At 38.8% G+C, this 11,950-nt stretch overlaps 3 protein-coding genes, 1 long non-coding RNA gene and 3 other non-coding genes across 7 annotated transcripts; 4 read left to right on the top strand and 3 right to left on the bottom strand.

The window, feature by feature from the left end:
• Positions 1 to 125: 125 nt before the first annotated feature.
• Positions 126 to 2,267, bottom strand: LOC120015884. The gene is made up of 4 exons (XM_038868375.1): positions 1,818 to 2,267; positions 977 to 1,015; positions 576 to 660; positions 126 to 472 (listed from the first exon to the last, which is right to left on the bottom strand). Exons 1-4 carry the CDS (start codon positions 2,178 to 2,180, stop codon positions 390 to 392), a joined length of 570 nt encoding a protein of 189 aa, XP_038724303.1. The 5' UTR covers positions 2,181 to 2,267; the 3' UTR covers positions 126 to 389.
• Positions 2,268 to 5,158: 2,891 nt separating this feature from the next.
• On the top strand, positions 5,159 to 6,356 carry LOC120017181 (chlorophyll a-b binding protein 4, chloroplastic). Its single transcript, XM_038870312.1, has 3 exons — positions 5,159 to 5,442; positions 5,536 to 5,951; positions 6,049 to 6,356. The coding sequence occupies exons 1-3, from the start codon at positions 5,228 to 5,230 to the stop codon at positions 6,183 to 6,185; spliced, it is 768 nt and encodes a 255-aa protein (XP_038726240.1). The 5' UTR covers positions 5,159 to 5,227; the 3' UTR covers positions 6,186 to 6,356.
• A 581-nt stretch (positions 6,357 to 6,937) lies between these two features.
• LOC120016469 (expansin-A1-like) lies at positions 6,938 to 8,384 on the bottom strand. Its single transcript, XM_038869262.1, has 4 exons — positions 8,277 to 8,384; positions 8,043 to 8,176; positions 7,637 to 7,949; positions 6,938 to 7,554 (listed from the first exon to the last, which is right to left on the bottom strand). Exons 1-4 carry the CDS (start codon positions 8,288 to 8,290, stop codon positions 7,248 to 7,250), a joined length of 768 nt encoding a protein of 255 aa, XP_038725190.1. The 5' UTR covers positions 8,291 to 8,384; the 3' UTR covers positions 6,938 to 7,247.
• A 1,133-nt stretch (positions 8,385 to 9,517) lies between these two features.
• Positions 9,518 to 9,590, bottom strand: TRNAA-AGC. Its single transcript has one exon. It is a non-coding gene; the product is annotated as a tRNA-Ala (tRNA).
• A 944-nt stretch (positions 9,591 to 10,534) lies between these two features.
• LOC120016707 lies at positions 10,535 to 11,753 on the top strand. Its single transcript, XR_005472043.1, has 2 exons — positions 10,535 to 10,639; positions 11,337 to 11,753. It is a non-coding gene; the product is annotated as an uncharacterized LOC120016707 (long non-coding RNA).
• LOC119980174 lies at positions 10,817 to 10,884 on the top strand. Its single transcript, XR_005463811.1, has one exon. It is a non-coding gene; the product is annotated as a small nucleolar RNA Z267 (small nucleolar RNA).
• Positions 11,092 to 11,177, top strand: LOC119980176. The gene has a single exon (XR_005463813.1). It is a non-coding gene; the product is annotated as a small nucleolar RNA R44/J54/Z268 family (small nucleolar RNA).
• Positions 11,754 to 11,950: the final 197 nt, after the last annotated feature.

Genomic DNA, 11,950 nt, shown 5'->3' with positions numbered 1-11,950 from the left:
AATAAGAAATCATAAACTGCAGCACTTTGAGCTTCAAATGAAAAAGAGGAAGCAAATCACCTGAACTTGAAATCAACGGCTCTTAAAACACAGAGTGGTTACTCTTACCTATCACAGCACTGGAATTTAGATTAGAATACTGGAATCATGGATTGCAATCGAAGTTACAAATATACAGATCACACTAATACTCCACGAAAGTATAAGAAAGTGGTTATGCGATTCTCGTGGTTTGAGACAGGAGTTCTTGTCTATAAGCAGAACCCACAAAATAAATGAGCACCCTCTTTCAATTTACTGATAAATGAGCACGTACAAGTACAACAACAAGTTTCTGAATTCTTTATGATGAAATCAATTATCAATAGGCTATTTCCAACTGGATCCTGTCATTGAATTCTACAACCTCCAGAGTCTTCTCCATGACGGACATTCCCATATGATGTGACTTCAAGAAGATCCATGTCTCGACCTGCAGTCATTGAAGCCAAGTGATGGTCTCCCATTAATTATGCTTTTGGTTTCAGATGTTTTTAATTAAGGACACGAATGGGTTTCACAAACCCTAGCACTACCTGAAATTTTGCAGTAGGAACTTCTCCGAATGAGTTCTGATCTAGATATCTCAGTGCGATTACCCTTTGACCGATTGACAGTTGCCTGCAGGACAAAAGGCAAAGATTTAAGCATTCTTCAAATGCATAATTATACTAGTTGAGCACATAGGAGGTTGAAAAGAGCTTTTCATGGACATGAATTTGGAATGGAGAGTAGTCAAGTGGATTCAGAAATATTGATGATGATGCTTAATATACATGCATAATTTGTACATTATTCGTCCAGGAATGCATGAAAGTGAATCGAAGCTCATCAAAATTCAACATCTTTTGATGTATATATACATAATATATAAACCAAATATATTCAGGACGTATAAATAAAAAATTGAAATATGCCAAAATGACAAACCTCAGACCTGTAAAACCTGGCAATTTTCCAGCGTACTTTGTCCTCCCTGAATATTGAAAAGAATTTCGATATCAAGCCTCAATCAGGCATCAGCAGTGGTCAACAAAAAAAACAAGAGGAGAATGGAAACAGAACAACCACAACAAGAAAATGAAATACCATGTCACAAAAGGGTCTAAAGAAGCCAGACAGGCTCAAAAACCAGCTATGTAAAAAGAAGTGCATTGTGTGAATAATTGATTGCATGAGCCTTGCAGCTTGCTAAGGCTTGATTTTGTTTTCCCTATTGTTATGTTTCTCTTTGCATCTCCCTTTGTTTGGTTGCAACTCCTTGGTGCCCCTTCTTATATTTTTTGCATTTCAAATAAAAGTGAATAATTGAAACAAATATCACCTAACAATCATGTGCTTTTATAGCTTTGTTCAACAAAACCATCCAAGTCAGGATAGAAGATGTAAAGTGATAATAACTCATTGCATGAACTAATCAAAGAAAAATAAACCATCATCTTATAGCCAGTAAAGTTCCTTGTATCAAGTAAGAACTCGAAAACTGAATTCTGACATTTCTTCATTGAAAAGTCCTGCTAACAACACCGCTATGTCTTAAGAAAGAGTAAAACATTATGTCCTCAAGCTGAATTCCAATTCAATAGCCTATATTCTTGCAGACATTTAGTGGGAAAAATCTTAATTTCTATGGCAAAGCAAACCCGAGCATTTTACTTCCCTAATTACTGCAATAACTAATAAAAATGAACCAAACACTTAGATTGCCAAGACCAAAGCAATCCCACCAAACAAAATCTATGAAATGAAAATTAAAAAGAAAAAAGCAAGCATAATACCTTAGAGTAAGGCAGAACGTGATCATAATCGTGACACAAGCAACCAGGACAGCCAACGAGCTTCCTGAAGACGATGTTACCGAGCGCGTCTCGTCGCCAACGATCAGGGTCTCGGCCCTTGACCTTCTCAGCCTTTTCCCAACACTGCTGCTTCACGCTGTAAGGGAAGCTCCTTGGGTTACTGGCACTAGAGATTTCATTATTATTGTGTTGGCCAATTTGAAGGTCCGCAAACATGGATGTGGCGTCAGCTTCCGTAAAGACCTCGCGTTCGACGACGGAGGCAGAGGGGATATCGCGTCGGGATGGAGAGGAGTGACGAGTTCGCCTTCTCTGTGATCCTCCTTTGATTGGCTTCATCATGTCTAGTTAGTTAGAGAGCGGCTCTGATCTGGAGGACTAACATCCATTCATTATCCTATCGATGCAGAAGCTAACTTGTCAAGGGCATAGTTGGAAGTGTCGGTGTCGATATCTAACAAGAGATTTCAAGCTCTTTTTTTTTTTTTTTTAGTTTCTTTAAATGGAAAATAGTCTGAAAAGGAGAAGGAAATTAAAAAAAAAATGGCAAAACAAGTCTTATCTTATCACATATGATATAGACCTAAGGCCTAAACTCGGATTTAGATATTGATATGAGATTCATATGAACATCCATATGATCATACGAGCCTAAATTCAAACCGTGAGACAAGTATGAATGGTCTAAATTCAGACTATCTTTTGAAAATCCATATGTTATACGAGCCTAAATTCAAACCATGATAAAGGTGGAAATTCAAACTGTATTTTGAACTTTTCCATGCACTAGATTAACAGCCATGCATCGTTACATTGGTTCCGCCTTCAAAATGTAAGGTGGAATTCAAGAGCTCAGACTCAACAATATCTCCATGACAAAGGTGGACATGTATATTACTGGTTTTAGTTAGCACTAAGGTTCATCGATCAAAAATAATCCATCAAGGATTGAAAATCTTTTCGCCTTTATGTAAAGACACGGGTACTGACAGAGACCACCATGCCAAGACCTCTCATGGAAGTTAATGGATCTACCTCCCTTTTCAATCATTTTTTGATTGGAAAGAGTCCAGTAGCCCTATAGACATCCCGTTGATCAAGTCATCCGTGATTCTAACCATTCGAGCATCCGTGATTCTAACCATTGCTCGAATGTCAATCTTAGCAGAGCTTCAGTTGGGTCATCAATCTCCATAGTTGTAGAAACTGTAAAAGACGATCACCACAATTTTCTCCAACTTCGCTTGGAAACTGGATTTCTTTGCCCTTCGTGGCAGCGAACTCTCATGTTAGTTCGCTGTCCCACTCTGTTCTTTCTCACTTACAATAGTCTTCAAATTTGCATATTCATCATCCAAAGGTGTCTACAGCTTCTAATGAATATCCACACTGGCCCATAAGGCCCAAGGTAGAACTACAATCCAGAAAACCGGCTTACCAGGTGAGGGTGCCTTGGATCCTTATAAACTAGAGTTGGTAGCCCTATTTTTTCGATGTAGGATACTCATCAGCTTCACAGTACGCTCTCCAAATTTTCAGGATTTGTTGATTCTCCTGTATTTGCAGGCAGTGCACCATTGTTGCAGGGTCTCTGCGGCTTTCCAAGCTGGAGAATCCAGAAATTTAAATTAAGCATTTATCAGGTACAACTTTCACATAAGAAACCTCTATAGAGTTTTTACATAAGAAACCAATCAGCACGAAAACAATGGTAACAGCCGGTGGAATAAATGAGTACATGCAAGTATATTATTGATATTTTGTTTATTAGTTCCTCCAAATTTTCTCTCAATCTTCCTCTTGTATTTGTTGCATACATACGCAAACAGGCACCAGTGACAAGGTCAGGGCAGTCTCTATCTATTGCAAATGCAAACGAAATAAGCATATAAATGCACAACCCACAATTGAATTGCTAAAAAATTTGAACTTTAAAATTTCAAAAGGATACGGTATGAGCATTTCAGGTGTGCCACAAGAAAGTAACAGGTAGAGTCTGCAATTTTATATTATGACAGCATCAACAAAAAATCAACACCGAAAGCCAAACGAATTCACCAGGTCTTGAAGATCTCAACAGGGCAACCAGAAGGACAAAATCGAAAACCATCCAGAAACAAAAATTCGAAACCAAATATCAAAAGGATACAATGTAACAAGATAAAATTAGTAGCCAAAGGATTCAAATACCAAGTACAACGTTCAATTTTAGTCCAAATTACAACAAAAGAAAGCCATACAGTTACTTTGCAGTTACTGTAACTTAGATCAAAATCTATTCAGTCATAAGGACAAGCTCCATGAATGGAGGAAGAAAACTTAATAGCTGAGAAATCCAATACATATATTAAGGAAATCAAACTCAATGCAAGATCTGTTTGGACAAGTATAGTTCACCAAATAGAATAAAGAAGGCAGCAAGAAACACTATGAAAATATACAAAAGCAAAAAAATCCCAAAGAAATAAAATAAATTATTCTGCTCTCAATCATCCCCAAACAAAACACTCAAAATGGAACTGCTAAATCCCCAATTAACACCCAGAAATCCAACAGACAAGGTAGTAAAATTTTGTGATGTGAAAATTGTACCTTCTCGGGTTTCTCTTCCTTAATCTTTCTCCAAAAAAATTCGTCAAGTTCAACGTCGTAGATCTCAGGATTGTCGATCCAGGTTGGCAGAAGACCTATCGTCGGGTATCTCTCAGATAACACAGTGTTCATTCCTTTCCTAAAATAGCTCAAATTCATACAGATACACAAGGCAGAGTCCATTTTAGGAAGAGGAATGAACAGCGTGATAGAGAGACAGAGAGAATTTTGAAAGGAAGAGGCGGTGCGCGTAAGGGTTTAGGGTTCCCTCGCACCACTATTTATTTATTTGCTTACGGCCTCGTCGGCGACGGCGCTGCTTTGCTTTCAGATTTCAAAATTAAAAAGGGTTGCCAATCACACGTCAGTCTTGCAATTTGCAAAACGGACAAATGGGACCCGTGGGCCCGGCTACTGGGACATGGGCCTTTATAGGCCCGTTACGTATAATCTGGACTGGATACCGGGCTGGGTCCTGGATCCAGTCCCAGACCGGCCCGGTAAAAAATTTTGCACGGCCCGTCTGACTAATATCCAATCTTCTTAGGTGGCATAACTGGACCCCACAGGATCTTTTATGACCAATAGAAACAAAGAAACAGATTTGTGGATATGGCACCAAGATAAAGGGCTAACCCACAAACCCATGTCAGCCGTTCGATTCACAAAATCTTGCATATCAACCGTCCACTTTGAACAACCAAGCAGAGCCACAAGAAGACCATGAAATGAAAATACAAAGCCACTCACTCCTCCACACCCATTTTGAGTGACCCAACTTTTTTTGGCCGTGAAAGATGGCAACCGTCACCACACAGGCATCCGCCGCCGTGTTCCGGCCATGCGTATCAAGATCAAGGTTCCTTACTGGGTCTTCAGGTAGACTCAACAGGGATTTGTCCATTAAAACAATGGCATCATCTTCCTCCACTACCACCTGTACACTCAAAATTGCAGCCAGGAAAGGAGAGTGGTTGCCTGGTCTCTCCTCTCCAGGTTATTTGAACGGCAGGTACTGAAACCAAACCCTGAACTAGTTTGTTTGTGTAAATTGTAATTAAGATTTTGAGATTGAAAGTACTAAAACTGGTGTACTCGATTTCAGTCTTCCAGGTGACAATGGGTTTGACCCTCTAGGGCTAGCAGAGGACCCTGAGAACCTGAAATGGTTTGTTCAGGCTGAGCTGGTGAACGGGCGATGGGCGATGTTGGGTGTAGCAGGAATGCTATTACCAGAAGTTTTCACCAATATTGGGATAATCAATGTCCCAAAGTGGTATGATGCAGGGAAAGAAGAGTACTTTGCATCATCATCAACACTGTTTGTGATTGAATTCATTTTGTTCCATTATGTGGAGATTAGAAGATGGCAAGACATAAAGAACCCAGGAAGTGTCAATCAAGATCCAATCTTTAAGCAATACAGCTTGCCTCCTAATGAATGTGGGTACCCTGGTGGGATCTTTAATCCACTGAATTTTGCACCCACTCTTGAGGCCAAGGAGAAGGAGATTGCCAATGGTGAGTATTACCGGAGAACTTTGTGTGTTCAACAGTTATGTTTTGGTTAGGGTTTGGAGTCATGGTCTCTGATTCTTGATTGGTTTGATTTTTGCAGGGAGATTGGCTATGTTGGCATTTTTGGGATTTGTGGTTCAACACAATATAACTGGGAAAGGACCATTTGACAACCTATTGCAGCATGTGGCAGACCCATGGCACAACACCATCATCCAAACACTTAGTGGCAACTAGATTCTAAGAAATGCTGGATTTCTTTTGTAATGGTGATGGGGGAATTAATGGTTTGTGTGGGTGAGGTTTTAGGGCATGAATGTAAACAAAGAAACTTTGATTGTACAGGAGAGAAGTAAAATGGCATTTCTAATGATAAGTGTGGTGAGTAATTAGATGCACTCTTGTTTCCTTCGTTGTCTCTTTATATTTATTTTGCTCGATTTGGTTGTTGTATGGTGTCTTTGTGTTCTTCGATGTAGAATGTCTTCTCGAAAGCGTGCCTCTGCTCACACTAAAATGCAGCAGTCGAAAAGCCTTTTGGTATTGTAAAGCGTAAAGCGTGCCAACCTCGTTGCGTTAACAACTCCCTCTAGTTTCAACTTCAAACTCAATGCGGTTAGTGATACCGTAATGTACTTCTCGACCACACATTTTTGTACCGCATTCAAAAGCGATTCCGTTTCAAAAGGGGAGATTATTTCGTTGATAGGTTTGATATAGCTTGATGTGTTAAGAGGGAGTGCCGTAGTTTTTCTTTTATGTTTATGCATACTCCCTTAATTTGAAACATGAGACTTGTTCCTGTTTTTTTTTTTACCTATTTGTCGGCTATGTATTTGTTATTATTAGTACGTCGTTTATTTTCCTTGTGATAAGGATTTTCTATTCTGGTTTATGGATGTGCTATGGATGGTTTTATTTGTGGATATGATCATGTTAAGTCTATGTAAATGCGTGAGAGAAACAGGAAAAAAGGGATTTTTATGGTACTGATTCCGTTCAATACAACATAACATTATTGAACCTTGCAATAGGTCATACATATATCAGCCAAAAAACAAAATTGCTTGCAACAGAGGAACTAACTAATAAAGCAAACTTATTGACTCAACAAGAACTGGTACCACACACTACCAATTCCTTCTGTTTTGCTTTTTTAAAAGAGAGCAGAACAGAAACATAAACCCTAATATATTATGACAAGGACCATCTCTAAGTCCTTACCATATATATTTTTTCATAAACCATAAATAACTAGTCCTAATTAATTAGTATTTAAGAAACTGCGAAGATTTTGGTTCATGGGAATTGTAATCCACTGAAGGTCTGGCCAAAGGTCCACCCTGGTGGTGCAACATCATTAGAGATTATAGTTTGTCCATCACTTGTAGTGACCTTAAATGAAAGGGTTTGTCCATTTAGGTTCATGTTGCTTTGCCAATTTTGTCCCCAGTTCCTTGTCATGGGTTGCCACCCAGTTCTTGACCCTTTGATTGATGCAGCAGTGACATCTCCAGCACCTCCAACGTTTGTTATTAGGACTAAGTTATAGAAAGAATGGCCATTTATTGTGAATCTAATCCCTCCCTTCTTCTGGCAAGGAACCCTGTTATATCAGATAATAAAAAAAAAGCCTAAGCAACCAAAGTAAATTTTATGAAGACTAATTGAAGTGCATATTACTATACCTTCTGTAGGACACAGGCACAATCCCTGATTTATATTGTGCAATTTGTTGAAAGACAGGCTGGGAGAGATCAAAGTGGTGCTGGGGAGGATTGCACCAACCTCCAGCATTGTTTGGGAGGGCATTGTTTGGTGGACAGAAGTTGGTGGCAGTGACCACAATGGAGCCAGGGAGGCACCATTTTTGGTCATTAACGCACTTTATCTCAAAACAAGCTCCACAACTCAACCCATTATTGAACAAAGCTGCGCTTAGTGCTACTGTGTTAGTCCCATATCCCTCACTGTATAAATTCCCATAACCACAAGCACCACCTGCAAAGTGTTCGACGAATTGCTTGTAAGAATTCTTACTGATGTTTAATGGGGACAAAAATAGGCTTAGGAAGTTCAAATTTTGTTACATACCCATTGTTCCTGACGCATCACCTCCTCCATAGAAGGTAGCATGGGCATCAATCCAACCCCCGTCATATCCATACACACCAGCCCCGGAAGACAGTAATGCTACCAAGAGGAGAAAACCAAGGGATTCCATTTTCCTGCACACAAAGGGTGGCAAAGTTTTTAGTTTCCACAAATTGTACTAACTCCAAAGTTGATAAAAATAAATAAGAGAGTGAAGAACATGAAATCACATACAGCTCTTTTGGCATAAGCGAGGAGGGGAGAAACAGAGGGGGCTATGCTTGTGTGAGTGAGGAACTTGGGAAGGGAATATATAGAGGCTTGAAGGTACTTATGTTTCTTGATTGAACAGTGTCACACATACAAACTGACACCAATCTAAGCTGTGGGGACCTTGAACCGCCAGGTGCAAGCCGATTTTTGTCTTTGCAAACAAGGTTACTTTCCTTGAGACCACGTGGTTTTGAATGCTTTCTCACTCCCTCTTTTTTTCCCCCCTCTGTGTGTAAATAGATGCATAGAATGAGAGAAACCATTTACATTCAGAGATTCAACCTGGGTTTAGGACCATATTTGCTCTGCAAGTGAAAAATCTCTCACACACAAATGGGCAAGGAAATGCCTCTCTATCTGCAAATGCTGCTAAACAGCTAGTTCACAGCATGCAAAATCTAATGGGATGGATTTGTTTGCATTGTAGAGACTCTAAATTTCCCCTATTAATTTTGTTCTTCACATTTTTAACCTTGTCCTGCATTTATGTGTAATGTATTGGAACATGTCAACGTTTTTTGTGTTTGGGGGACCTTGAAGGGATCAATCAGCATACCAATATCTCCAAAAAGTGAACAAGTTTGGTATCAATTAATCTCATGTCATTGAATTTTTTATCTGGTAGCATGTTGCAGATGTCCAGAAACAGAAACAGAGAGAGATGCTGTGGCTGTGCACATGGATGATGGAGTGGGTGATGTGTGACGGTTACATTGAAACAACCAAGAACAGCTCAAATGTCATTTATAGCCAATTGGCGATTGGTTTCACAAAAGCTGAGAGAATAGCAATAATGCATGTACTGCTGATTACTTACTTATTCAGTATTTTGGTGTAAAAAGTAGGTGCATGAACTGTGTACTTGATGGAAGGAAAAATTGAAAAGTTTTTTAAGAAGATGAATTTAAAGGTGGACGGCTCTGGTGCATCCATGCATGCATTTAGGCCATGAAAGCAGCTTAAGAGTGACTTCATTGTAAATGATATACACGTAGCAGTGCAGTGTGTTCGTATTTTTGCAGATTCCTTTTCGATAGAGTCCTGAAAGAAAACCCATTTTGTCTTCTTCTTCTGTCATCTCATTTTCTTCCTTTGGCTTTCTTTGTTTCACCAGCAGAACCCCAAAAGGGCTAGACAAATTAATGCAAACAAAAAAGTCTGTCGAACTATGTCCATGAAATTTAGCAAAAATAATTATGTGGTGGAGAAGCGGGGTATCGATCCCCGTACCTCTCGCATGCTAAGCGAGCGCTCTACCATCTGAGCTACATCCCCTGTACATCTGTGGTGGCTAGATTGGGAAAACTTAAAATCACTAGACAAGTGTCTAATAATTAGGTTGTCACGCGTCTACCATCTCACCACCAAAACATCTAGAAAGTGGAGTCATATTCCATGATATCTATCTAGTGTGATGTATGGAATATATGATAAAAGTGGAGTATTTCTATTGATCGGTTATGTCATATAGGTCTGAGTTGGACATCCAATTGCCTCGAAATGAATTCTAGGAGGATGTCTTCTATCTATTATATCAAAAGGATGGACAATCAAACTTAGAGAAAGATTCAGATACGGATGCCTGTAAGTTTTAAACTTACGAGCAACAACTTTGATAAGCTTTTTTATCAAAGCATTGAGACCCTCACCAATGGGCCCCATTGAAAATGCACTTACGGGCATTCGTATCGGAGCCTACTCCCATTGACATTTGTTTAATGATTAGGACAACGTTGTTTTGGTCGTTTTGATGGGAATGAGACTAAGAGGAGGTTATGAATGTCTCTCAAGCATGGAATGCGTGTAATGAAATGGAGTTAGTAATTACTTTGGTGAATGAAAATAGGTCATATCAAGATTCAGTCGCAGTGGATCGGGTTGTCTTGTGATTTATAGATTGCACTTCTACAATTCTACAATTGTATCACATATTCGTCAATATTAGCTAAACACTATTGATATTAATTAGTAATGACTGTGTTGTAGCATAGCCCATGTTTAAGTGACAAAAAGTGTTATTAACCCGTAATAAAATCCACAAAATACTTTTATTTCTTTATTTTATGTGAGATTTTGGTAAAGCCCATCTAATTTAGGCAAATGGAACTGATCTTAATTTTGGGCTGGGCTTGGGTTTGGTGGCTTACTCTTGAAGCCCGCACGGCCCAACAAATAACACGAGAAAGAAGTAAAGTAACAGAATAGTAGGGATATGGCGGCGCAAATGAAATATCAAGGATCTTCTTTTAATTTCTAAACCCTAATTCGTGGTACTTGTTCTATATATAATCCGCGGAAGCGCTGAACCCTAGCCGTTGCGCCCGGTAATTTTTCATGTGAATACCTTGGCGTCCTCCTTCTTTCTCTTCAGGTTAAAGAGTCTGTGGTTTTCAATTTGTTGTTTGTTTGTTAAGGGAAGAGTTTTGTTGATGGTTATACTGGTGCTGCAATGAATTTTCTCCACCTCCGTTTTTTTTTTGCTGTAGAGTTTATATGCCCTGTTTGCCTATGATGGTATTAAATATACTTTGAGATTTATTTCTATGAAACTAATTTAATCTGAGGCATTCAGGCAAAAACTTTATACTTTCTCTCGAGCTATTTGCATTTTCCATCCCAGTTCTAGTTTTTCTGGAAAATTTGTCGTTTATGTCCCTTATGCGGGATGATGATTCGTCGATGATGAAGTATTGATCTTCTTGATTGCTGATAGACTCTGCAACCTTTGTATATTCAGTAGCTGGTGTGATAATTGGTGTCTATTGTAATGGCATTCAATGCAAGTGATGAGAAAATAGACAGGGACATCAGTACTCTATCAGAGAATGTTGACTCAGTCTTTGGGAATCTCTCTGATGCTTGATTCATATGAGAAATATGTGAACTTTAGGAGTTGAACTTTTAAATCCTGTATCTTTTTTTGTCAGATTAATGCTATTGTTTCTGGGTTTTTTTTATCTTTATCTTCAGTAGTTCATACAAATTATTTATTTATCTTCTACTTTTGCAAACTGCTTGTAGATTTTAGGTGACTGAAGCCTGCTTCTTTGTTCTTAGCTAATTCAATTTTGTTTTAGCAAAGAAGGTGAATGTCTCCATCTGAATGGTCTTACTGAGTTCTAAGAGAGAATTGTTAGTCTTTTCTTGGTGCTCGAGATGGCTTGTTATGATTTAATTGACGTTGGCTCTATATATTTGCCAATGTCTGGTGTAATAGAATTTTCTTTTGGCCTGTGATGTAATTTAATGCACGTATTATCAGATAACTGATATGATGATACCTTATTGTCACTACCTCTGAGGCCTAAGAAGATTTTCAAGACACAAAATAGGACAAAGATCTATGTGTGGTTCTATGTTGTAACAATGGGTATTCCTCTGCCATAAGTGAAGGTGTTAATAAAAATTTGAGGTGGCGTACTCTTTCATTAAAAAGAATGTTTTGTTTGTGCTTGTGGTTTGAAAGTAGAGATGAGGATAGTTAAATGTTTCTGCTTTTGCGGATGATTGCAAGAAAGAAAGTGAGTTTATCTTTGGGTGTAGGGTTTCACAGCCTCTACAAGCTGGTGAATAGAAGTAAATCCACAAGTTCTTGAGCAGAATGGATTCTTAACCATGTTGGGGGCAAGGGTTTT

This window comes from Tripterygium wilfordii, chromosome 15 (genome assembly GCF_013401445.1).
Source record: "Tripterygium wilfordii isolate XIE 37 chromosome 15, ASM1340144v1, whole genome shotgun sequence".
In the NCBI taxonomy this organism is placed as follows: Eukaryota; Viridiplantae; Streptophyta; class Magnoliopsida; order Celastrales; family Celastraceae; genus Tripterygium; species Tripterygium wilfordii.
The sequence above is the reverse complement of the archived record's forward strand: the minus strand, read 5'-3'. Positions and strand labels throughout refer to the sequence as shown.